The 27,935-nt window shown below is 43.6% G+C and overlaps 1 protein-coding gene across 3 annotated transcripts in view; it reads right to left on the bottom strand.

The window, feature by feature from the left end:
* Nucleotides 1–27,935, bottom strand: part of RIOX1 (ribosomal oxygenase 1) — a 1,390,763-nt gene that overhangs the window by 791,995 nt on the left and 570,833 nt on the right. For all 3 annotated transcript variants that reach the window (XM_044059130.1, XM_044059139.1, XM_044059122.1), the window contains exon 6: nt 25,524–25,630. In XM_044059130.1, coding sequence (XP_043915065.1) covers nt 25,524–25,630 — 107 coding nt within the window. The remainder of the gene's footprint in view (nt 1–25,523; nt 25,631–27,935) is intronic.

Here is a 27,935-nt window from a genome sequence, read left to right as displayed (position 1 = left end):
CTGTTTCAAAGAAGTCAACCAGGTTCAAAAGGCAGGATCTGCCCTTGACAAGGCCGAACTGGGTAGGATCTAGTGTCTGTAGGTCCCCAATGTTTTTGTTTATGAGCTCTATGATGATCCTTTCCATATCCTTGCAGACTAAGCTAGTCAGGTTTATGGGGCGATAGTTTCCAGGGTCCGTAGAGGCTCCACCTTTGTGGAGTGGGACCACTGTTGCTGTACGCCATTCTGTGGGCACATATCCTGTAGTGAGGCTGAGATTGTATAGCTGTTTTATTTGAGGGATTAGTTCCTCTTGTAGTTCATGTAGGACGCAACCTGGGATGCCATCTGGTCCCATGGAAGCACTGTTTTTTGCTTTGGAGAGGGCAGCCTTCACCTGAGCATCTGAGATGTTTGGGAGGCAGCCCTCTGCCGGGATAGATACTTGCTCTTTTGGGAGGGAGAAGTTTGCACTGAACCTGTCTGCCAGGATATTGGCGATGTCTGTGGGTTCAGTGTATTTTTTGTCGTTCAGAATCAACTCAGAACAAGTCTGGGAGTTGCATCCCAGATTTCTAACATAACTGAAAAAAGCCTTATGACTGTCTTTGGTGTCCTGTGCAATTTTTCTCTCGAAGCTGGCCTTGGAGGATTTTATGAGGGATCGTAATTTTTTGCTAGTACTGATCAGAGATGCCTTCCCTATTAGGGATTTTGCTCTATCATGTAGTAGCTTCCTCCTTCTGTTGTACAGTTTATTTATGGCAGGGGTCCACCAGACTGGACGCCTGCCTTTGGATGCTTGGGTCTTGGTTTTGTTTGGGATAGCATGATCCATGCATTCCTGGAGATGTCCGTAGAATGCATTTATATAGGATTCTGCAGTTTGGGCCGTAGTTTCCACTGGACCTGGGGCCTTGAAGGATTCCACTTCGGTTTTGAGAAGTGAGAAGTTCGCTTTTGAGAAGTTTTTCACTGTGGTTTTCTGGGCTGGGGGTGAGGTCGGGATGTGGACATCCAGTGAAATTAATTTATGGTCTGATCTTACCAATGAGGGATATACTTCTGGTGTGGAGCATAGAGTCCCCATGTTGGTAATGATCAGGTCTAGTATGTTGTTCCCTCTTGTGGGAGTGGTGATTAGTTGTTCCATAGCATTTGAGTTTATAATTTCCAGGAATCTTTGGGCTAAGGTGCTGGGGCTTGAGTAGTGCTCCCAGTCAATGTTTGGGTAGTTGAAGTCGCCCAATATAATGGTGTTAGGAGAGATCTTCATGTTCTCCAATGTTTTCAGGAAAGCCGAGTGGGATTAGCAAGGTTAGTCTGCAGAGGAGGTAGGCTTTTTGTCCCTCCCTTCTTGCTTGTTTAGGTACCACATAACTGTAGTGTTGTCTGTTATTATTAGGAGAACACCTGGTTGTAAAAGGGGGAGGAAGGCTTTCAATGCCAGAAGGACTGCTGTCATTTCCCTCACGTTGATATGTTTGTTCTTGATGGAAGGGTGCCACTTTGCTTGTACCCTGTAGTTTGCCACAGTGGCTCCCCATCCTAGGTCTGATGCATCTGTATGCATGAACTGATTTGGGGTGGGTAACTGCAGTGGAAGGCCTGGGTTCAGTTGAATTTGCTGAATCCACCATTTTAGTTCTGACTGTAGGCAGGGCAAGAGGGTGATTTCTTGCTCTAAAGGATGCTGGTGTTGTGACCATACATTTTTTTTAGATACCGCTGCAGCTTTCGCATGTGCATTCTGGCTAGTGGTAGCATGGGAATGGTGGCTGCCATTAGGCCCAAGATTCACAGAACTTGCCTTGCAGTTATCTGTTGGGTCTGCATATGAAGTGGGAGGACAAGGAGGTGACTGTCCTGGGGAAGAAAAGCTTTCATTAAGTCTGTCCTGATCTTGCAACCCAGAAAGGTTTTGTCTTGTTCTGGGGTCAAGGAAGATTTTGGGCAGTTGAGCGTGAACCCCAGTCTTTGGAGCAGGCAAATGGTGAACTTTAAATGGGTTTGCAGGGTTTCCTTGCATTCTGCTAGAATAAGGATGTTGTCAGGGTTAAGGGTAAATCTGAATCCCTTGTGTTCTGAAATATGCTGGTAGGTGCCAGGAATTTTGTAAACACTCTGGAAGCAGTGGACAAACCAAAGGGCAATGCTACAAACTGAAATTGAGAGGGGGTCCAGAAAAACATAAGAATTTCCTGTGAGAAGGTTGTGTGGGTATGTGCAAACAGGCTTCTTTCAGGTCGAGTGTGGCCATGAGGGCCTGGGCTGGTATAAGAGGGAGTAAAGTTTGTAAGGACAACATTCTGAAGGTGGGAACCTTTAAGAATAGATTTAGAAAGGAAAGGTCTAAAATGGGCCTCCATGCTCCATCTTTTCTGGGAACCAGAAACAGTCTTGAATAGAAGCCCTCTCCTTCTTGCGCTGGTGGGACAGGTTCTATTGTTCCCAGTTTCAGAAGGTCTTGTAAAATCTGTGGGAAGAGGTGTCTCTGATTTCTTGGGGGTAAGGGTATGCCCCTTGGGGGGGGGGGGGGGGCTTTCTCTCCAAGAAAGAATGTGTCCTTTTTGAACTACAGCCAGAACCCATTTGTCTGAAGTGATGGTTTTCCAAAAGGGGGAGGCAGTGGGAGAGGCGGGCAGAAAGGGGAAGGTGGGCAAGGCAGTCATGCATTGTTGGGACCTCCTCTGTCTTGAAATGACATTCTAGTGAGGGGTTGTGAGACGGCTGGCCTGGAAGAAGTTTGCCTTCTGGCCCCTCTTCTGTGTCTGAAAGAGGGAGGACCAGCAGAAGAGGGGTTTCTTCTGACAAATGTAGTTTTTGCAGGGTAATTTCTGTAATATTTAGGAATAGGAGACACAAGAAGATGCTTGATGTCTTGCAATTCCTTACTCTTTTTCTTGTAGATTTTTAAAAAGGTCTACTGACTGTTTACCAAACAATAAGTTAGGGTCTAGGAGCATCTAAGATTTTAGACTTGAAGTCCTCTGGTAAGTGTTGTAGATGTAGCCATGAATATCTTCAAAGTACAGAGACCTCTGCAGCATCATAACTACATCTAATGGAATGTCTGGTTACTTGGGCAGCCAGAGATCATTTGGAAGATATGTCAGACTTAGTAGGGCAGTCTGGAGTAGCAGCCAGCAGAGTAGAGGCTTGAGAGAAGGTCCAGAGCATATTTGGTCATATGGGTTTGATAGTTGATGGCTCTGACGGCCACTGTTGAAGAGGTGTAAACCTTCTTGCCAGTGCTATCCATAGTTTTACTGTCCTTGTCTGTAGGTAGGACAGAGGCAGAAGGAATCAGTCTGGATTGTTTATCTGGTGATACTGCAATCACAGCAGGGTCTGCCAAGGGTGGATTGACTAGAAATGGCTGGTCATCAGGCACTTTGTAGAAGCGATCTGGCCTCTTAGGAGCAGGGGGTTGAGAGTCTGGGGTCTTAGATGCTGAGGAAAAGGCATCTAAATAAGCAGGGATGACAGAAGGAATGGCAGAAGGGGAGGGAGATTCCACTTGTAGCAATCCAAAATACCTTTTTTGAGTATCAGAAATTTGAGAGGTGGCCCATTTGAAGTATTCCTTCATTTTGGTTATGGCCTCTCCAAAGGTGATATCCTCTGGAGGGGAGTCCTCTTCAATGGATTCTTCATCTGGAGTGTAATATTCTTGAGGAGAGGCTATTTGGGAGGTATACGAGATTGATTCATCTGAAGATGAATAATAGGCATCTTGCTCTACTTCCCTGTCTTGTGAAGTGGGTGGTGGAAGAGAGGACACAGAGGCAGGCCTACGGCTGAGGAGAGGAAGGGTAGAGAAGAGGCTGTGGGCCTATGGGCCATGAAGGCCTGCATCAAAGATATGGTGAAGGACTGCCAATCAGGTAGGCCTTCAGCGGGTGTTGCCAGACGTTTGTTTTTTTGTTTCTTTTTAGTGGAGTAGTCTTAGGTGAAGGCCTGGAATCGGGTGCCTGGCTAAGGGTAGCAGTGTCTGGAGGAGGGATCCCGGTCAGAGGCACGATGGTGTCTGGTTCCCCCTCAACCTCGGCTGTAGCTGATGTCTGAGTAAGCTCCATGGATGAGCTAGTCATCAACGGAGAATCGGCTTCTACAAAGGTTGCCGAAGTAGATGGATCTGACGGATGTCCCTCAACTCCTAAATCGGCAGCTGGTGGGGCGTCCGAGAAAGTACAGTTGTGTACCTACCATAAATGTAGATGTTAGAGTGTATTCACTGTTGCAGTCATTACTCTTGGGTTATCCTGCTGGCAGGCTACCTTCAGTCGGCCAGAATTCCAAAGTCTAGGTCGGTATAAAAGATGCAGCCGATGCCATATTCTTCAGTTTTTCTTGCCCCAGATGTCAGGTGCCCCCAAACTGGTAGGCTGAAGAATATGCCAATAAAAATGCATGCACAAAAATAACATTTCCTTCATCTACAAGCAAATACACCAAATAGGTTGTATAGGATAGAGAAGTGCAGATAAGTCCCAGCAAAGAAAAGGGGGATGGTGGGTAACAGTGAATACACTTGAACATCTACATTTATGGTAGGTACACAACTGTACTATGTTCATCGTGTTTCACTGTTGCAGTCATTACTCTTGGGTTGAATCCCAAAGCTGAGGAAGGGTGGCTGGGCTAAATAGGATTAGGAGAGGCTATGAGGCCCTGCAGAATTGCAGTGGCAAAGCCTGCTCTGGACTTAGAGTAAAGAGATAAGTGGTAGTGTTTTGTGAAGGTGTGCACTGAACTCCAAGTTGCAGCCTCTAAGATATCTTTGGTTGGCACTCCTCTGAGGAAGGCTGCTGAAGTGGCTGCTGCTCTGGTGGAATGAGGCCTAATGCCCTTAGGCACTGATTTGCCATGTTGAAAATAGCAGAAACGGATGCAATGGCCTATCCATTTAGAAATAGTCTGTTTTGAGATAGCCTTTCCTTGTGATCCTAAAGCATATGACACTAAAAGTTGCTCAGTCTTTCTGAAAGCTTTAGTTCTGTCCAAGTAGAAGCATAACTGCCTGTGTATGTCTAAAGAATGCAGAATGTTCTCACTCTTGTTCTGTGGATTAGGATAAAAGGTAGGCAAGTGAATGGTTTGGTTAAGGGCCACACTGGACACCACCTTAGGCAAAAATGTAGGGTTTGTCCTCAGAGAAACCCTGTCTGGATGAAAGATGATGAAAGGTTCCACAGCCATGAGTGCTTGCAACTCCGAGACTCGCCTTGCAGAGGTTTTTGCTAGGAGCAGAGCTGTTTTCCAGGATAGGAATTTTATATCTGCTGTTGATGCTGGCTCGAAAGGAGGCAGTGTGAGTTTTTCCAAAACATAATTGAGGTCCCAAGCCGGAATTGGTGCTCTCCTTGGAGGCCTAATGTTTTTGGCTCCTCTGAGGTACTGCCTTACTAAAGGATGAGAAAAGACAGGTGTGGTTCCGTATTGTAATGGGCTGAAATGGCAGAGGCATGAATCTTACTTGATGAGAAAGAAAGGCCTTTGTTCAGCATCTCGGTTAGGTATTGCAAAATCTGAGAGATATTTGGTACACACGTGTCAATGCCTTGTTCCTGGTTCCAAGCACAGGATCTCTTCCATTTTTCTGCATAAGATTTTCTGGTACTGGGCCTCCTGGCCTCCAAGATAACATCCATAACAGCTTTTGAAAGGGGAGTGTTCTGAATGGCTACATTATCCACCATGCTGCCAGATTTAAGGTCCTGAGTTGGCTGTGCAGGATCTGATTGTTTTGTTGGGTCAGCAAGTGAGAAGTTTGAGGCAATATCCATGCTGGACCTTGAGACAAGCTCTTTAGGATTGGGTACCAGTGCTGGCGTGGCCAGTCTGGTGCAATCAGTATCATTTTGGCTTCTCTTGTCTGACCTTTAGGAGTACCCTGGGAAGGAGAGGCAGTGGGGGAAAAGCATATACCGTTAGATTTTTTCCAGCTGAAGGATAGGGCATCCACTTTCCATGCTTTCTTGTGATAAATCCTTGTGCAAAATCTCTGCAATTGGCAGTTGTGAGGGGAGGCAAATAGATCTATGTCTGGGCATCCCCATTTCCTTATTATCATGCTGAAGACTTGTGGATCCAGTTTCCATTCGTGGGGATCCATGAGGTTTCTGCTTAGTTCGTCTGCCAGAGTATTTGATTTTCCTGGCAGGAATTGTGCTTGCAGGTGAACTTTAAAAGCCAATGCTGTGTCCCATAAGGTCATTGCTTGTCTGCAGAGGGTGTAGGAATGTGTACCTCCCTGCTTGTTTATGTACCACAAGACCGTAGTGTTGTCTGTCTTTATTAGTAACTGTCCTGGATGAAGCAGGTCCTTGAAAGCTGTCAGGGCATTTTGAACAGCTAGCATCTCTTTTTGATTGAAGTGAAGATGCATCTGGTTTGCAGGCCATGTGCCCTGAATACATGGCAGACCTTTGTTGTGGTGACAGGCTTCTGCCCACCACTGAAACTCCTGTTGCAGGCAGGGAATGAGTGTAATTACTGTCTCCAGGCTGTGGCAATGCTGAGTACAAACACTTTTTAGGTACCATTGTAGTTTCCTCATATGCAGTCTGGCATATGGAATTAGTAGAATGCAAGATGCCATGAAACCAAAGGCCTGCAGGACTTTCCTTGCAGATAAGTGGGTTTTTGTTGCCAATTTCTTGAAGTAAGTAGTCAGATGCTTTTGTTTGTCTGGCGTGAGATAAGCCATCTGGGCAGTTGTATTTAAGCTTGCACCCAGGAATATTATCTCTTGAGAGGGTACTAGTTTTGATTTCTTTTCATTTACTGTGCACCCTAGGCCAATTAGTAATATTTTTACAAATGCCAGATGCTTCAGAAGAATGTCTTTGTTCTCTGCTTGAATTAGGCAGTCGTCCAAGTAGGGATATAACTGAATTCCTTTTTGTCTGCAAAACGCAATTACTGGTGCCAAGCATTTTGTGAAGACCCCGGGCGTAGTAGATAAGCCAAAGGGCAGTGCAGAGAATTGGTAATGCATTGAGCCAGCTATGAATCTGAGGTATCTTCTGCAAGATTGTCTGACTGGGACATTTGGGTATGCCTCTTTTAGGTCCAAAGTTACGAGCCAAGCCTTCTTGCCCAGCATGGGCAGTAGTTGTTGCAGAGTCAGCATCTTGAATTTTGGAACTTCCAGAAACTTATTTAAAATTGGCAGGTCCAGTACTGGTCTCCAGGTTCTGTCCTTTCTGGGTACTAGAAAAAGTCTGGAGTAAAATCCTTGCCCCTGCTCTTGTTGTGGCACTTGCTGAATGGCCCTCATGTCCATGAGGGCTGTAATTTGTTTTTGTGCCTCTGCCCATTGATTGTGTGGCAGGTCTGACATACCTTTTGACCTTGGCAGGGTGTGAAAATGGAACCTGTAGCCTTGGGACACTATGTTCAGGACCCATTTGTCTTGGGTAACCATTTTCCAATTTGATGAAAAAAGTGCTAGTTTTCCCCCTAAGGGTGCTCTGCCAAAAGAAAAGTGCTTGGATCTGGTAGAGGAAAGTCATTGGGACTGTTTCCTGTGAGGTTGTGACTTGTCTTCTCCACTTTTGGAGGTAGGAGCACCCCATTGTTTAGGACTGTATGAGCCCTGGGGCTGAGATCTGCCTCTGGGACGTCTGTATCTGCATCTTTGTGGTCTGTCTGACACTGAAAAGGACCAATTTTTAGAGGGCCAGTTCCTGCTAAACCTGGGTGGCTGCACCTGTAAGAAATCCTTAACTGTCAACATTGACTTTGCTTTATCCTCCATTTTTTTCAACACCTCTTCTGCTAGTACCAAACAAAGTATCATGCTGTAATGGTGCATCTAATAATTTTGCTTTAACATGATCAGGCAGATTCTGTTCCTTTAACCAAGCATGCCTTCTAATAACAGAACCTGTCACAGCGGCCCTGCAAGAGGACTCCAGTGAATCATAACCACATTGCAAAGTATGCTTTCCCACTTGTTCAGCTGCATGCAATAAATCCTGCAATTCCTTGTTCTCTAAACCTTCAGTATTTGTCAACAATTTCTGTTTAAGCAGTGACATTAAATATTGCTGATATTTAAGCATATGAAACTGACAATTTAAAGCCCTTAGAGCCAGGGTAGCAGAAGTGTAGACTTTTTTCCCCCATCTGTCTAGAGCCCTAGAATCCCTATCAGAGGGGACAGGGTTTTTTGCAGTGGAAGCTATAACCCCTTTGGGACCCAGAGATATAGTTTCTGGGTCAGCAGCTGGGTTTTTATATAGGAATTTATGAGAATCTGGGACCCTGTAGTACCTGTCTGGCTTAGCAGGTGCAGGGGGCAAAGAGTCAGGGGACAGGCCGGACTCTGAAAATACATCATCTACAATATCCAGGACAGGTGGAATAGCAAGGGGTCTGTGCTGAGGAAGTAGCAGAAAGTCTCTGAGCCTTTTCTTAGATTCAGAATAATCTTGGCTCTCCCAGTGGAAATGCTCCCTCTTGGTATGCAGGGTTTCCCCAAAAGAATAATCCTCAGGAGGAGAGGCTGAAGGGATGGATTCTTCAGCATCAGAATCCTCATAGGGAAGCATGGAGTACTCCTGTTCAGAAAAGGAATCAGAAGAAATGGAAACCTGATCAGAAGAATCATACTCTGTCTCTTGCCTAGGCCTCTTACCAGTAGGGGGATGGGAGCCCCTGATCAAATTAATTAGGTCTTCGGCCATTTTGAGCATCTGTTTTTTAGGCATGGAAGTCTGAGAAGGAGAATTCTGTACTTGTTTCTTTGTCTTTAGAGCTGCTTTAGTCTTTGTCTTTGAAGCTGAAGATGGCTTAATATATAGTTGTGTAGGTCTGAAGACACCCTCAGAAGCCAATGCCTGCTCAGCGGCTCCGGACCCATCTGAGGGAATGATTTCCGAGTGTCCAATATCTTGAGTTTCCAGAGGCCCAGTCGGCTCCACGTGGGAGTCGGAAGCGGCCTGTGGCTCCGAGGTAGCGGGTGCCAGGGGCTGCGAAAGCGCCTCACTGAGAACCAGCGAACCGGCGACTGGCCTAGCAGAGGCTTCGTCATCGGTTTTGGACCTCAGATGCCTATCCTTTTCCTTGTCTTTGCGTTTTTTGTAAACTCCGGTTGTCGGCTGGTCCGACAGCATTATATAATTAAATCTTTGGCCAAAGTAATGAAATGCAAAATCGAACAGACGCTTGATAGTGTGTTGGTTAAATCTAGCACAAAACCGACAGCTAGCATCGTTGTGATCAGGGCCTAGGCAAGGAATACAGTAAAAGTGAAAATCCTTATGAGGTATTTGCTTCCCACAAGAAATACAATTGTTAACTTTTTCTGACATCTGTCTGGAGCAAGAAAAAAGTTTCCCCAATGGGGTACTTAGCTTTAAGGAAGACTTCGGTTCTGAAATTCGGATTTGAAAATCTCAGGAGTCGGCCGACCGACACTTGCGAACTGCTTTTGCTTTGGGCACCATGCAGCAAGAAAGACTGAAGAATATGGCTTCAGCTGCATCTTTTATACCCCTGGTACACTGACGTCAGGGAAGAGGCGACAGCAACCGATGCCGGGCCTAAACTTTGGAATTCTGGCTGACTGAGGGTAGCCTGCCAGCAGGATAACCCAAGAGTAATGACTGCAACAGTGAAACACGATGAACATCGGAAAGGCAGTGGAAGTGGGCCTAGGAATCTTGGCCTTCTTCAACGGAGGTTCAGTCAGAGCTTCCAAAATGGGATCCATCCTTAGCGCTAATTTTTTAAGGCATTGATTTTCTAAATCGAGATTGAGAGCAGACATACGGCTGCATTGGGTCTTAGGAACGAAGGACTGGCAGACAGAGCAAGCGCTATGGTCATGCTCTCAGCCTAGGCAAAAAATGCAGAGGTCATGCATATCTTTATGTGGTATCTGGCGCCCGCAGTGGCATTTACCCTTTTTAGACGACATCGGCTAAAGGTTACTACAACAAACCAAGCTTAAGCTAGAAGTCAAAGAAGGAAAAAAAAAACAACGGGGTACTTAGCTTTTAGACGGCTTGTGGTGAAGGAGCGAAGCACACAATGTGATGGTCATCTGCAGCTGAAAAGTTCTGAGGTCTGTGCGTGCAGACGTCACATTTAAGGCCTTTTTTTTATGGAGCTATGTGTGACATCCCACCCAACTACAGCAGCCAAGCTGAAGCGTTTGTATAGGAGCTGACATATGGGTCACCTGAGGTAAGAAATCCCACACCAAGAATAGGACATCACCAGATCTGAGGCTGCTGGCATGATGCCTGCCTGGGACAGTTTACGAATTTCAGCAGAGTTCAATTTTCGGTTCCAAAAGAAGAAAGTTGTACCCTCCCCTAGGACCAGTATGTTCATACATAAAGTGGAAGAGAGAGTTCTCAAACTGCAAGAAGCTCAGTGGCAAATTGTAGGTGCCTGGAAACTAGCATCTGGTTGTGATGCCTCACTAAATCCGTGAATAGCCTAGGGGCTTGAAATATACATAACCAGCTCAGTTTCAAAAGCGTCATAAGCACAGGTAAATATATCAGTAAAACATGTTGGAGGGCAAGGACTGACAAGTTTTAGCCTCTAATCCACTGATTCTCTCAGGTTCCCAAGGAGTGATGCTCTGCAACAGCTTTCTGCAAAAATAGACTGCATAAAATGTTTTTCTTACTAAAGGAGGCACACACATTATGTGAAACCTAAGGCAGAAAAGACAATGAAGGTGACAACTTTTCAATAAAATGTGTCAGCCACAAATACATTTGCTAATTACATTTTTCAGGCTTTTAGTCAGCTCAGCTGGAGCTGCCTGACAGTTTAGGCAAGTGGAAGGTGCCCTGAAGCTTTAGAGGCTGACTGGCTATTAAATCTTTGGCAGGATATAACCCATATAGCTAAGGCTACTGCAGCAGTAATCAATATGACAAGCATCATAAATTTCAGTACTAATGAAAAATTCCCACACTGAAAACTTATCATAGCTCTGGAGTCAACAAAGATGGTACAGATAGTACAGTTGTGTACACTTACCATAAATGTAGATGTTAAAGTGTATTCACTGTCACAGTCATTACATTTGGGCAATCTGCTGGCAGGTTGCCCTCAGTCGGCCTGAATTCCAAAGTCTTGGGTCCTGCGTCGGTTGCTGTCTTCTCTTCCATGATGTCAGGTCGTCAGGGGTATAAAACATGCAGCCAACGCCATTTTCTTTAGTTTTTCTTGCCCCCGATGTCAGGTGCCCCCAAAAATGTAGCAATATTATATATGTATACATCTATATACATGCATCAATATAAACTTTACATTCATCTACAAGCAAATACACCACATAGGTTGTAGAAAATAGAGAAGTATAGATAAACTGTAGAATGACAGGGGGATGGCGGGAGGGTAACCTGGACTGCAACAGTGAATACACTTGAACATCTACATTTATGGTAAGTGTACACAACTGTACTACGTTCTTCGCGTTTCATTGTTGCAGTCATTACATTTGAGTAGAATCCCAAAGCTATGGTTGGGAGGCTGGAGCTAAACAGCATTAGGTGCGGCTATAAGGCCCTGCAGCACTGAAGTGGCAAAGCCTGCCCTGGACTTAGTAGAGAGGCAAATGGCAATGCTTTGTAAAGGTGTGAACAGAACTCCAAGTAGCAGCCTCTAGAATGTCTTTGGTTGGTACTCTTCTGAGAAAGGCTGCCGAAGTAGTTGCAGCTCTGGTGGAATGAGACCTAATGCCCTTGGGCACAGGTTTACCATGGTGTAAGTAGCAGAAATGCATGCAGTGGCTTATCCACTTTGAAATTGTCTGCTTTGAGATGGCCTTTCCTTCTGATCCTGCAGCATATGACACTACTAATTGCTCAGTGTTTCTTAGAGCTTTTGTCCTGCTCAAGTAGAATCTTAGCTGTCTGTGCACGACCAAGGAATGCAGAATTCTCTCCCCTTTGTTCTGCGGATTTGGATAAAAAGTTTGGCAGATGAATTGTTTGGTTAAGAGCCACACTGGAAACCACCTTAGACATAAAAGTAGGATTTGTCCTCAGAGACACCCTGTCTGGGTAAAATATGATAAAAGGCTCTACAGCCATGAGGGCCTGTAGCTCTGAAACCCTTCTTGCTGAAGTAATTGCTAGTAGCAGAGCTGTCTTCCATGATAAGAACTTTATATCAGTGGTAGCGGCTGGTTCAAATGGAGTTTTTCCAACACATAACTGAAGTCCCATGCAGGTAATGGTGTTCTTCTAGGAGGCCTTAGGTTTTTGGCTCCTCTAAGATACTGCTTTAGTAAAGGATGAGAAAAGATTGGTGGCTCTGTATTGTAATGAGCCAGAATGGTAGAGGCATGGATTTTGATTAATGAGAAAGATAGGCCTTTGTCAAGCATCTCAGTTAAGTATTGTAAAATCTGAGGAATATGTAGTTCTGCTGTATCAGTTCCTTGTGCTTGATTACAAGCACATAATCTCTTCCATTTGTCAGCATAAGATTTTCTAGTACTAGGCCTTCTGGCTTCCAAAATGACATCCATCACAGCTTTACTGAGAGGTGTCATTCGTATGATTACATGATTAGCCATGCTGCCAGGTTCAGAGTCTGTAGCTGATTGTGCAGGATCTGATTGTTTTGCTGGAACAGTAGTTGTGGTCTTTGAGGCAAGGTCCAAGCTGGGTATCCAAGCTGGGTATTGAGACAAGTTCCTTAGGATTGGGTACCAGTACTGGCAGGGCCAGTCCTGGGCAATTAATATCATCTTTGGCTTCTCTTGTCTGACTTTTAGGAGGACCATGGGTATAAGAGGCAGAGGAGGAAAGGCGTAAACTAACAGATTTTTCCAACTGAAGGATAGGGCGTCCACTTTCCATGCTTGCCTGTGATAAGTCCTTGTGCAGAATCTTTTCAACTAATAATTTTGAGGAGAGGCAAATAGATCTATGTCTGGGCTCCCCCACTTCTCTGTTATCATGCTGAATACTTGTGGATTTAGTTTCCACTCATGGGGATCCATAGGGTTTCTGCTTAAGTCGTCTGCCAGAGTGCTCGGCTTTCCTGGCAGGAATTGAGCTTGAAGATTTATTTGATAGGTCAAAGCTGTGTCCCACAGTGCCATGGCTAATCTGCAAAGGGGGTATGAGTGTGCGTTCCCTTGCTTGTTTATATACCACGACTGTGATGTTGTCCGTCTTTATCAGTAGTTGTCCTGGGTGAAGTAAGTCCTTGAAGGCTGTTAGGGCATTTTGAACAGCTAGCATCTCTTTCTGGTTGATATGTAGATTCATTTGATTTGGTGCCCATATGCCCTGAATGCATCTTCCTGTCATGTGGGCACCCCAGGCATAATCTGATGTGTCTGTTGTTAAGGTTTGGCTAGCAGGGGGTAGAGTGAAGGGCCATCCCATGTTTTGGCGACAGGCCTTTGCCCACCATAAAAACCCCTGTTGCAGGCAGGGGATGAGAGGAATCATTGCTCCAGACTATGTGAATGTTGACTCCATAAACTTTTTAGGTGCCACTGAAGTTTCCTCATATGCAGTCTTGCATATGTAATTAGTAGGATGCAGGATGCCATGAAGCCCAGAGCCTGCAGAATTTGTCTTGCAGAAGACTGGGTTTTGGTTGCCATCAGTTTGAAGTAAGTAGTCAGTTGCCTTTGTTTGTCTGGCATGAGGTAAACCATCTGGGCAGTTGTATGCAAACTTGCACCCAGGAATGTTATCTTTTGAGAGGGTACCAGTTGTGATTTCTTTTTGTTTATTGCGTACCCTAGGCATGCTAGAAGCCTTTTCACAAACACCAGGTGTCGTAGAAGAGTGTCCTTGTTCTCTGCTTGAATGAGACAGTCGTCCAAATAAGGATATATCTGAATACTTCTTTGCCTGCAAAATGAAATTACTGGTGCTAGGCACTTTGTAAAGACCCTGGGCACAGTAGATAAGCCAAAGGGCAGTGCAGAGAATTGGTAATGCATTAAGCCAGCCTTGAATCTGAGGTATCTTCTGCATGACTGCCTTATTGGGACATGCAGGTATGCCTCTTTTAAGTCTGTCACCAGCCAAGCATTTTTGCCCAGCATGGGCAGAAGCTGTTGCAAAGTGAGCATTTTGAATTTTGGAATGTCCAGGTATGTGTTCAAAATCGATAAATCCAGTATTGGCCGCCAGGCCTTGTCCTTTCTGGGTACCAAGAACAGTCTTGAGTAAAAACCTTGTCCTTTTTCCTGTTCTGGTACTGGCTGAATGGCCCCCATATCCATGAGGGATGAAACCCGTTTCTGTGCCTCTGCCCATTGTTTTTTTGGCAGGTCTGGCCAACCATTTGTCATTGGCAGAGTGTGGAAATGGAATTTGTATCCCTGTGATACGATGTTCAGTGCCCACTTGTCCTGGGTTATTAACTGCCAGTTTTGAGCAAAAAGTGATAATTTTCCCCCATGGGTGCTGCCAAAAGATAAGTGCTTGGTGTACGCAGAGGGAAGTCATTGGGATTGCTTTCTGTAGGTTTGTGCTTTATCTCCTCCAGATTTGGAGGTGGATGCGCCCCACTGCTTTGACCTGTATGAGTCTTGAGCCTGGTACCTGGAACCCTTAGGGCATCTGGATTTGCCCCTTTGAGCTCTGTCTGACACAGGAAAGGACCAATTTTTTTGTAGGTCAGTGTCTACTGAATCTAGGTGGCTGCACTTGTAAGAAATCTTTAACAGTTTGCATAGACTTAGCTTTGTCTTCCATTTTCTTTAAAACCTCTTCTGCCTTAATACCAAACAAAAAATCATGCTATATAGGTGCATCTAACAATTTAGCTTTAACATGATCAGGCAAATTTTGTTCCTTTAACCAGACATGCCTCCTAATCACAGATCCAGTAACTGTGGCCCTGCAGGAGGCCTCTAAAGAATCAAAACCACATTGCAAAGTATGCTTTTCAACTTGTTCAGCTGCATGCAATAATTCCTGCAATTCCTTATTTTCTGCACATTCTGAAATCAACATAATTTTCTGTTTCAGCAATCCCATAACATGTTGTTGGTACTCAAGCATATGAAATTGACAGTTTAAGGCCCTGATTGCCAAGGTTGCAGATGTATAAACCTTTTTTCCCCATCTGTCCAGCGCCCTTGAATCTCTGTCGGAGGGGGTAAGGTTTTTTGCTGTTGAGGCCTTAACTCCCTTTGGGCCCTGTGAAATAGTTTCAGGATCAGCAGCAGGGTTTCTAAATAAAAATTTATGAGAGTCAGGGACCCTGTAATACCTGGCAGGCTTACTGGGAGCCGGAGGTAAAGAGTCAGGGGGTCAGGCTTGACTCCGAAAAAACATCATCCACAATGTCTAACACAGGGGGAATGGCTAAAGGCTTGTGCTGAGGGAAAAGAAGGAAATCCCTGAGCCTCTTTTTTGATTCTGAGAAGTCTTGACTCTCCCAGTGAAAATGCTCCCTCAAAGTATGCAAGGTTTCTCCAAATGAATAATCCTCTGGAGGAGATGCAGATGGAATAGACTCCTCAGCATCAGAATCCTCACAGGGAGGTAAAGATAATTTCTGATCAGAAGAGGAATCAGAAGAAATAGAAACCTGATCTGAAGATTCATAGTCAGTGTCTTGCCTAGGCCTCTTATCTGGAGGGGGATGGGTACCCCTGATCAAGGTAATAAGGTCTTCAGCCATTTTGATCATCTGTTTTTTAGGCATAGAGGCCTGTGCACGTGGCTCAGGTGTCGGTTTTTTAGTTTTAGAAGGTGTCTTTGCCTTTGGTTTTGCAGCTTTCGTCGGTTTGATATAAAAATGTTGAGGTCTGAATACACTCTAAGAAGCCTGTGCCTACTCAACAGCTCCGGACCCATCCGAGGGAGATACATCCATTGGTCCAATACCTTGAGTATCTTGCAGCATGCCGGACTCCACATGGGTGTCGGTAGAGGCCTGCGACTTGAAGGTAGCGGGTATCAGGGGCTGTGAAAGCACCTCACTGAGTACTGGCGACTGGCTTAGGAGAGGCTTAGTCGTCGGTTTTGGATCTCGACTGCTTTTCTCTGTCCTTTTCTTTGTGTTTTTTATGCACTCCGGTAGTCAGATTGCTATCCGACGACATCTCTGGGTAGTTAAATCGTTTTCCAAAATACTTAGATGCAAAAATATACTGACACTTAATAATGCGTTAGTTAAATCTAGCACAAAACTGACAGCCAGGCACATTGTGATCATGGCCTAGGCAAGGAATACAGTATAAATGGAAATCCTTATGAGGTATTTGCTTTCCACAAGTAATACAATTATTAACTTTTTCTGACATCGGTAAAAAGCAAGAAGAAAGTTTCCCCAACGGGCTACTTAGCTTTACTGAAGACTTCGGTTCTGAAACTCAAACGTGAATATTTCAGTAGTCGGCCGACCGGCACTTGCGAAATGCTTCTGCTTCGGGCACCGCGCTGCAAGAAAGACTGAAGAAAATGGTGTCGGCTGCATGCTTTATACCCCTGACGACCCGACGTCATGGAAGAGAAGACAGCAACCGACACAGGACCCAAGACTTGTAATTCAGGCCGACTGAGGGCAACCTGCCCCAAATGTAATGACTGCAACAGTGAAACACGAAGAACATCTGAAAATGCACTTAAATAAAATGAAGACAATGCAGGTGCCTCTCCCCTTCATACCATGCATCTAGCAATGTCTAACTGCCAAGTTTGGCAGTTAGTGCAGATGATTAAGGCTCTGAACTATTAACGAATTGTTCCCTGTAATCAAGAGTACATGGGTTTGATTAATTTCACCTTCCACTGCCTTCTACATGACTTTGAGCAAGTCAATTAACAAGACAGTACTCCTGGGTTGCACTTGCACCCAAGTGGGCTTACCCAGTTAAATTAATAAAAAAATAAATAGATGCCCACAATGTGGGGGGATGGGTCATGCATAGATGTCAGGAAGTTCTGGATGTCAGGTCAGATGGTTGGACATCTGCCTGCAGTATAAATCCCATGTGTAATGAATCATATACAGCAGCAGTGACCCTTATAAATGAAAACTGGATTGAACCTGTAAAACCCATCTGACAGAAACGAAACTGAAAACTGTGAGTCAGGAGTATAATAAATGGGAAAAAAAAGAAAAGGATGCAGAATGTAGTTACTTTAAAGATCCTTTGTTTTTCCTTTTCTACTTTCTTCCTGACTGAGAACAACAGTGTTTTCTTTGGTACTATTTCTGGCCATGTTATAGCAGCTAAGTGGGCACCTCAGTGGTGAACACCTCTGCCTTGCATATCCAGGATATGGAGTTCAGTCTTGACCTCCAGTCACTATCTGCGTAGTTTCTGCATGTCCTGTGTCTGAGTGGGTTTTCTTCTGACCGTTCAGTTTCTTCCTAAAATCACAAAAACATGTGGGCTCACTAGCTACTCTGAACTGTTCAAATACTATAGTACAGTTTATCTGAAACTCTGAAGTGGGGTATTGTAGGTCTCCTAAAAAGACCACAGAGCAAGTCCAGAGTGACTGGGTGATCAAGTGAATAAGATTTCATTTCTACAGGGCAAGCCTCAGTGTTAAGCCAGGTTTTCTCTTCTCAGAACTCCCAACACAGTTGATCTACAGGACATATCCACAGTATCAAATGTGGATTTTATCTACTTTGTCAGAGGCAGCATTAAGCTTTTCTGGTTTGTCCTCAACATCTGATTATGGAAGCTTTAGTATGCATCCTTGGACTTGGCCTAAGACTGAACTATGATAATGTGGAACTTATAACTTTAGTGCTTTTAAGACCAAATTACCAAATGTTCTTGTCAGATGTGTCTGGTAACCTCAACTCCTTGTCAAAATTTAAGCCAGATGGACTGTTTTCCTAGAATGCACTCCTATCTCCATCTATATGATGACATTCTATACAGCATGTCTGCTCTTTTGGCAGCTGATGGCTTGGTGTCTGTATACCCTCACCCTTCATAACATCCTGAAATAACCAGATCAGAACAGGGACATTCTACTTTGAATCTAACAGGCACATTGTTCTAATATATCTTTTTGTTAGGGAACAGGGGTCTCCTACAGGCCAGTCAAATTACTTATGCATACAATTGACTATAGCTGCAAAGGTGATATCTTTGGGGAAAGAGCGAGAATGTGTTCTTGTCAAAGTATAGATATACTGGGGACCCAACATGAGCTAATGGGGGAACACAACTGTGAAAGATGCATCTTTGTGATCAAAGTCTGGAAATGTAAAAAAAAAAAAAAAAAAAAAAAAAATGTGGATAGACCACAGATAAAGCATAACTAATGTAAAAAAAAAACTCTCTCTTCAAAAGGATACAGGAGAGGGGTTCCTTTTTCATTACTGCCTAACCACAAGAACTTGCATGAGTAATTGTGGTGGCGTACATGTTTCAAAGTGAAAAGTGGCTAGTCAAGGTTTTTCCACAATCACACATTCAGAATCTACCAACTCCTGAATTAGACAAGGGTACCAACATTAGTGCCGACTTAATTTAAGGGCACTTTTTTGTCCCCATCACTGACCATCAGCTGCTCCCAGGGCTTCTCCTCACCTGCAGCAGTGGCAGCATTCAACACCATCCTATGAATGGCATGTACAATAGGGTCAGCTTCCACAAGGGGCTTGACATCAGCAACATCCTGTCTTCACCAGATAGAACATACATGTGCACCCTATGCATCTGTACCCATCTTCTCTGTTTGTACCATCAATCTCCCAAGCCTTGCTTGTGCCATAGTCAGAACTTTATCCCTATAAGCGAACAATGCAGGTATGGTTCTGGCTTTATTTTCAGGGTCTGTAGCATCAGAGTTAGAATCTGCTCTTTGGATATTTATTTAAAAGTAGAAAACAAAGTGACAATTCAGTAAATGTAGGAGTATACACAAAAGAATAAAACAAAGACTATATAAAATATTCTAGTATTACACTGAGAAGTGAGCTCTTATTTCTATACGTACGAAAAATATATCTGCAACATAACAGCAGAGCAAGGTTGGAAATAATTACAGGGGGTGTTCAGGGAGAGGATTGGAATCTGGAGGGAATATTAGTGAGTCACAAGAAAGTACAGTTGTGTTAGAAACTTACTATAAAATGTAGATACTTGAATATCTTCCCTGTTGCAGTCCTGATTTTTGGGATTCCTGCCTGCAGTAGCCTAACTGACTAACTATAAGAGCTCTTCCTTCTCCCACTGGGGCTTGGCTGATACCCCACCTAACACTATAGTAGAATGTTGGTGGTGTTATGAAGTGTATCAGCTGATGCAATCTTCCAACTTTCTTTTCCTAGCTAAGGAGGGGTTAAAGTGTTCCCCACACCAAAGCTCTAGTGGAGCAGGCAGCAGCAGTTCTCTGTGCTCAAGGTTCACCCCAGAAAACCCCAGTGTCTCTCTATTCAGGCAGCAGAGTCAGGCAAAAGAGGGAAGGGACAGCCTGGTAGGGAAGCGAGACAGGAAAGTACAGATAAAAGGAGTAGTGAGGCAGTCCATCTCAGGCTGCAAAGGACGAGACAGGACTAGGGAAAAGAATGGGGTAAGAGGGAGGGCACCCGGACTGCAACAGCTAATATATTAAATATCTGCATTTATGGCGAGTTCCTAACATGACTGTACTGTGTTCACTGTATTACTCTCTGTTGCAGTCCAGTCTTTTGGAAAGTTTCCCAGAGCATAAAGTGATATGGTGGATGACTGAAGAAAGGTCCTCAAATTAAAATGCTTACGGAATGTGTTAATAGACAGCCAACTTTATTTATTCGGTTTTCAATTTGAAGCTAGTCTACTGACCCTTCCAAACAACAACCTTGTAACAATAAATAAGTAACAAAATAATTAGCAGCAGCAATGCTGGAACATGATGACTAAGTACACTAAACTCAAAATAAAAATACATAAATTAGCAGAAATGCTGGAACTTAAGTGCATTAAAAACTCAAAACAACTTATAACGATACAAGTAGTACTTTAATATAACTGGTGAACAATATAAGATTACTTAAAATTATAGTCTTAACTTGCTTCAAGAAAACAAGCACAGTCTGGCTCTTTGCACAAGTGATCTATAACAGCAACTCAAAGATTTTTAGAGCTTCATTACGTCTTACTTCACTGGGAAGGTTATTCACATACATTTCAACTTAACAACAGCAGTTCTGGTGAATGCACAGAAATTAATTCTATCAAACCACCACTCATCATGTGAATTTATATATCAACACAGGGGTCACACAACAGTGGAGAAAGATGAAAATTCGAATGGCTATGCATTTACTCAAACAGCTGCTGATGACTTGACAGAAACCCGGTTAATCCATATGGCTTGACCCATAATTAAGAAGTCTCTTTCACCTATTGCATTCGTGAGCTTTGGTCTAAAAGTGACTGCTATAGTTAAAAGGAGTCTTTTTACTGGAGGGCAGTAACCAATTTCAAGGACCTTACAGATCAATTTAGCAGATCACAGTAATGTACCTATCTGCTAACAGTGCAAATTTTAATATTTTGTTTTCAGTGGTTTGTAGTTTTGGGGTAGTTTGAACTGAGGGCAGGCACAGCCATGAGAAACCATATTCCAGTTTTGGTATGAGTATGCTTTTTCCAATAGTTAGCTGGGCTATGTGAAATATGGTAGCAAAGTATTACAGCTATCAAAAGTTAGCTTACATGCTGACCCCTCTAAGGAAGGCTGCTGTAGCTGCAGTGGCTCTAGTGATGTAGGACTTGAAATGGCCAGGAACAGATTTGCCATGATCTGTGTAACTCCGCAATTTGGAGAGACTTTGTTTGTTGACTGGCTTTGGATACAAACAGGATCACTCTTTCTGAATCCTTTAACCCTGTGCAAATAAAATCTCATCATTCTGTGCACATGAAGAGAATACAGGGTACCCCTTATTCTGTGGTTTAGGAAAGAAAACTGGGAAGTGAATGGCTTCATTAAGAGATAGCTTGTACACCAGCTTGGACATGAAAGATGTGTTGGCATGGAAGTATTCCTGTTCTAATGAAAGAGTAAGATATACACTAAGAAAGGTTCTCTTCACATTAAAGTCCAAAGTTCTGAGCTCCTTCTAACAGAGATGGTAGCCACCAAAAACTGCATCTTCCAAGATAAGAACTAGCACTAAACCAAAGTTAAGATGCCTAGAACACAAGGTTGGGTCCATGGGTAAAAAAAGAATGAACTAGCTGAAGCCAAGTACTTTAACAGATGCATAAGATAAGGCCGGTTTTGTAAAGCTCTGACAGGTAGTCTAGGGTCACTTCCACTTTACTCTTGTTTAGGTCTTCGTTCCTCGATAGCCATCAGGAGAATCTTCTCCACTTAGCTGGGTAGGAGTTCTTTATGTTTCACTTCCTACTCTCCGTCATAATATCTAGCATATTCTCAGGGTACACGTGCCTACCTAGGATTAACATGAAAGCATCCAAACTGTCAGTCTTAAAAGTACCCAAGCTAGAGTGCAAATGGGATCCTTTGTTTTGTGTCAGAAGCTCCGCATGCTGCGACAACTTCTTCCACCTTTCTACAGTCAAGTTATAGAGGCAGGAGAATCAGCATTGTTTTGGTCAAAAGGGGAACAACTGGAATGACGTTTGGCCTTTCTTTCTTGATTTTTAGGCGTACCCTGAGGATTAATGTCATGGGAAGGGAAGTGTAAAAAAAAATAGAACTATCAAATAGTGAACCCATCTATCTTTTGAGCTTCTGAAATTACTGTTCTACAGCAGAACTGTCTCACTGGCTTGTGTTAAGGTTAAGCAAACAGGTCTGTTTCTGTCACATCCAACATAATGGTCAGATTCAAAAAATATCCAATCATGAGGGTCACCTAAGACAGTGCATTTGTGTTAGGGACTTACAATAAATGCACGTGTTAAAGTTGTAGTTTCCCTCTTGCAGTCTTCACTTCTTGGGATATACTGCCTGCAGGAAGCCCACAGATGGTAGTTTTTTCACTTCTTGGGATATACTGCCTGCAGGAAGCCCACAGATGGTAGTTTTCCCAGAGTTTTAACTTCTGACAATGTTTCATCTGAAGCTCTTTCACACAAATGTGAAAATGTCAATTGTTTAGAGGATGTACTGGCTGATGACATCTTTGGATCTTTCTTGCCCCAGCAACAAACCAGTGGGTAAGTCTCTGCTGCCACAGCCCACTGGAACAGATGGAACCTCCACCACTGGCTTAAGTTAATCCCAAAGTACCTTAAATCCTGATTCTCCAGGAAGACAGCCAAAGGATGGATTGGGATCTGGAAGGGTAGTAAGGGGGAAGGTGACCTAGGGATGGAGATGCCACCACAACCAGCAAGATATGAACAATACAGGGATCAATTAGGGAATGGAAGGAGCTTGGACTGCAACAGTGAAACTACTTAAACATCTATATTTATGGTAACTTTCTAACACAGCTGTGCTTGCTACCTAGAAAGGGTTTCTTTGTTGACAGGTTTACCTTCTTTTCCTTTCACAAATGCAGCAAGCAGCTGATCATTTTTTTGAAGTCCTTGGTTTTGTGTCAGTAGACTTTCAGCTGCCTATACACATCTAGGGAATGCATTTTCCTTTTATTGAGTTTTTTTTTTTTTTTGTTAGGAAAAACTGTGAGTTGTATAGTCTGGTTAAGAGTCAATTCAGAACCCACCTTGGGCATAAAGGAAGAATTAGTATGCAGTGTTATTCTATTGTGGTAGAAAGCAAAGAATGTCTCTTCACACAAAGGCCTGGAGTTCTGAAACTCATGTGAAATAAGTGTCACCAAGAACAGCAGCTTCTAAGACAGAATATGGATAGGGGATCATGATACTGGTTCAAATGGGGGTGGGGGGGGGGAAGTTAATTTCTCTAGTACGCAGTTATGGTCCCATGGTGGAGCAATCTTCTTTCTAAGAGATCTGAGATGGGAGACTCCCCTCAAGAATTCACAGAAGGTCTAAAATATAAAAGGGCATTCTGAGGGCAAGGCAGGCAGGCTGAAATATGAGAAGCATGCACTTTTGCAGATGTGTAAGCTGGACCAGATTTGTAATTCCAGAACCAAACCCAATCCAGACTTTCTGCAGACAAAATCGCTACGAGAGTGGCACCAGAAGGAGAGACACTGCCACTCTGCTAGGCAAGACTTTATTCTGCTTGGTTTCCTAGTCTCTTTCATAATATTTAGCACATTCTCTGAATATTTGGGCCTGCCTTGGATTATGGCAAGATCATTCAGGCTATCAGCCTTAACATGGCCAGGCTGAGGTGCAGCAGAGATCCTCTGTGTTTAGTTACAGGGTTCGCTACTTGAGGCAACACCTTACACTTTCCTTCTTGCAGACTGTACAGGCAGGAAACCAGTGCTGTAATGGCCAAAAGGGACCTGTGAAAATCATTTATGGCCTCTCCTCCTACATTTTGGCCAGTACAGTAGGAATAAACTGCACGGGACAGGAAGCATACAAGAAGCAAAACTCCTTAGAATGTTAGACATACTTTTCAGCATTTTTTTCTTTAAAAAGAGGCACTTCCCTATAGGCAATCCCCTTCCAAACAGAAAAGGCAGAGAAGGTGAAAATACTTTGGCAGGTCCTTCTCCCTCAAGCTCACATGTTCATAACCTTTTCCAGAGACATCATGGCCCCGGAACACAAAAAGGGCAAAAGCTTTAACTCATCACAACATTTCTCAAACTGTCATCAAAAGGAGCAAACAGGTTAGTTCTACAATACTTCTACATAAGAAACAGGATGCATATTGCTCTGACAGAAAATCTTTCCAGCTTTGGTGAATGCAAACAACCAAGCATCTGAATCATGGCAATGAGAACTGAAAGTGTCCAGGGTTATTCTCTTTGTAGTCAGAATCTGTTCAGCAGCACTGGCATGAGAAGGAGATCAGCCTATGCAAGGGACATCAAAAGCTCAGGCCATTTGTCAACGGTACACTTGAAGCAAATTTCCCATGCATAACGAATACTACTGCAGCAGCGATCCTTGTAATGAACACCCTCACACACTGATGTGCTAGCTGAAACCACAAAGATCCAGAATGTGACAAAAACTATTCCCCTGCCTTCAGAACCAAAAGAATCAGGAGCAGAACATACAACCACTTCTCCTAAACCACAGCAGCGTCTACAGTTCCCTGGGTCTGGTCCTTCACTGAAGCCTTTTTTTTTTCCCACAGAGCACCTTTGAGCTCTAACACATATGCTTCTTATGGATCTCCAAACCAAAGTGAACCAAAATATCTCCACCCATCAACCTGACAGCAATATAAAAATCAGCTGGAAGGGAAGTAAAAGGTGGATGTCTCATTACCACTGTTCACTTCTGTAAAAAAAAAAAAGATGTCTTTTGGTGGTGATGTCATAAGCTAATGCTCACACATAGCCGAGTAAGTAACAGACTGATAATGGGAAATGGCTATTAATAAGGAAGTAGGCACAGGCAGTGTAGGCTAGGGAAAGGCCCATGTAGGGACTGGTACAGTCTTTAAACCAAACTACCTAATAATATGATCCCGCATATGCATCTCAATTTCCCATCAGACATCAAACAACTTTTTGAGATTCATATTCTGAGGTGGGAGTACCTGTGTGGGATGACTAGATAAACCATCCTCAAATAGGACCTCCTGCAGTCCACTCCCAGAGAGTTCATACACCTTAGTGGCCCTTACTTCTAAGCAAATGATGCAAGGGATCAGTCTCTAGGACAGGACACAGGACAGCTGATCGATGGCTACAGTGGATCCTTAAATTCCTCAACCAAAACTAATGAATGCTTTGGTTTCAAACCGTCACCAAACAAGGCTTGGCATATAACCCGAATAAAAGGAAAAGTAGCTTAACACTGGACTTTGTGAAACCTGGACTTGGTCTCAAACTGCTTGTCCTCGTAGCAATGCTTACACCAAATCAATTCCACAGGCTGTAAGGAGGACACTCCTGCTAGTCTTCTCACAAAATCTACAAAATGCTGCCATCCTGGCAAAGGGGGCCAACTTCACCCTCTTCTGATGAGTAGCCAGGTTGAACCTACAGCACACAAAGCAGCCACTGGCATTATGCACTGCCTTGAGAAAGATGGGGAAACACTGGTACATGTCTTGTCTAATAACCTGGTGGTCAATCAGACACATTACGATCTCATATAGGAATCTGAATACAGGATGTTATCAATGACTGCAAGGATCAAGATCCAAGCTGTTCAGCTAGCAAAGAGGAACTGATCACTTCTGGAGGTGACCAGGTTTACATAGTTGGGGCTTGGAATCATGTTGGCAGGTGCATGTACAACTGCTAAAAAAGGCCTAATTTTGATGGGAGAAACATAATCCAATATAAGTGCCATCAAGGAGGGTGTGTGTAATTACAGCAAGCAACCATACTTGTCTACCAATTTTTCAAAAATTTTACTGCAAAACAATCAACTTCCTACTTGATGCTACAAATGATAAATGTACAGTTACACATACAAAAATATGACAAGCAGAAAGAACTTAATAAAATTCAACACTTCTACAATCCAAATATGACTAATCAGGACTATAAAATATAAACAAAAAAATGAGTCCTACACATTAGTTCCTGCCATGCTGCAGAAATGCTCCTGAAGAATGGACAGAACATTCCAAACGTTAAGTGAAAAAGATTGTGGATTCAATAATCGAAGAGAGCAGCCATTCTGCAACCAAAAAACAACAGTTAAATTTATGTAATAGCAAATCATCACAACAGCCCATGTAGAAGAAATTTACAGCTGCACTCATTAAATCTAGAACACAGATATTCCACAACTACTTGTAGTGCTGTTAAAACATAATACATGTAGATGGCTCTATTATATCTTAGAACACTTAAACAGCTAAGGATGCTTCCAAAGGTAAATTGCCAAAGGTCAGCTAGTGAAATACACAGAATGGGATGGAATGTGCAATGTAGTTATAAATACAGTATTAGTCCAAACTGTCAAAGGTACCTTACACAGTGGGATGAAGTGTTCATACTATGGTCAAAAGAGGCACAGTCCAACAAAAATGTAACAGAGACAGTGTCAGGATTTCAGTTATCTGCAAGAATACCCTCCTAGGTGAGTGTCGACTGACTTATGTTTTGAGCTCCAGTCTGATATTTTTTTTCCTAAAACCTTCACAATAATGGTGGCAGTGGGAGGAGCCATATGTGCGCGCACACACACACACACACACACACACACACACACACACACACACACACACACACACACTTTGCTGTGATGTGAATTTTCCTGCATTCTGCATCTCACGATCCTTCCATCATGAGGCACGCAGATGTCCCCCTCACCAGGCTGGATAAGGAAAAGGTCACAGTTAGCTGTCTGTCAGGTGCCAAGAGCCGCCATATCACAAATGCACTGAAGTCTCTCAACAACAGCTACTGTTATGACTCCATCATAGTCCATGCCGGTTTGAATGACTTGAGACGTACCTCTCTGGATTACATAAAAAGCCAGATGACTGAACTCTCAGACTATGTGTCTCAGGCAGATATGTCCCTATCCTTAAGCAGCATATCACCTTCACCTAAGGTGATGCCCCAATACAAACAGAAAATGACTGACTTCAATAACTGGCTTAGTTTCTGGTGTCATTCTAAGGGGATCCGGTATCTGTCAAACTGGGATGACATGATCGACAGACCTCGATGCTTTGCCAGATATGGTCTTCATCTGTCACCCTTAGGATTTCTGCTACTGGCTAAGCCTCTTGCCATCCCCATAGTGTCTTTTTTAGGCAGTGTCTCGAGGACAAACTTCCTGACATAAAAATTCTATCTAAAAACAATCTCAAGGTTTTGCTGTTAAACGCTAGGAGTCTTAACACAAAACCGCACTCACTGGAAGCAGTCCTCACCTTGGAAGACACAGACATTTGTGCAGTCACAAAGAGACCTGGTTCAAGGCTGTAGACAGGACTCCAGCCACAGCAGGTTACACCTTTTTCCATATGTTCAGACCACAAACTGAAGGTGTGAAAACTAAGAATGTCATTAAAGATAAATACACCTCCAGATTGGTTAAACAGTACGATTCCCTGGAGATACTTCAGGTGCAATTAACTGTTGGTAGGACACCTATTCAAGTCACTGCCAGCTACAAGACCGCCTCCATGAATCAGGGCACTCACTCTGCCTATTTGGATCTACTCGACTGTAACTACCCATCCAGTGACTTGGTAAATTACTCGTGCTCAAACTCACTTGCCCAAAGGTTCCTTGACTTTGTTAACTCCAATGCCCTGGAGCAGCTGGTTGACACTTTCACAAGGGGTGCCAACATCTTGGATATGGTGCTTAACAATATGTGGGATCACTGTAGCACCCACACTGTGAGCTCTTCCCTGGTGAGATCTGACCACAAATCAGTCTCATTCGAAGTAACTATCACACTTGACCCCCCCAAAGCAGCAACTAAACTAAAAAACTTCACCAAAGCAAATTATAACCTCTTATGGGGTAGTATAAATAGCTTCACTGCACCTCCCCCCTCAGATAGGGCTGGCAACTATGCAGAGCTTTACACCAATGCTATATACAACCACCTGTATAACTGCATTGATTTGGCCATACCCAATAGGACCAAACAAGCTTCTCAAGGAAGAGCAAACCTGCCTGGTGGACAACTGTCATTAACAAGCTTTACAATAAGAGGAAGAAACTGCTAAGAGTAAGAGGGCGCGAGCCCTAAACTGGAAACACTCCCTCCTCAGCGTAAACAAGAAAATAAGACTTCTTGTGAAGTCCTCCAAAGCAAACTATGAATCCAAATTAGCTTTCTCAACTAAGGACAACCATAAAGCGTTTTTTAGTTACATCCGTAACATAAAAGGAAAGGCCCAGATTTGTGCCGAACTGATAGTTAATACCACCACATATACCGAGCCTCTGGACATAGCTAACCTGTTGGCTGACTGAAATTCACTCCCTTGTCCCCACCACACATACCCCATAAC

The sequence above is a fragment of the Protopterus annectens genome, chromosome 1.part2 (genome assembly GCF_019279795.1).
Source record: "Protopterus annectens isolate FY-2018-M chromosome 1.part2, PAN1.0, whole genome shotgun sequence".
Classification (NCBI taxonomy): Eukaryota; Metazoa; Chordata; order Ceratodontiformes; family Protopteridae; genus Protopterus; species Protopterus annectens.
This window is presented reverse-complemented; position numbering and strand designations above follow the sequence as displayed.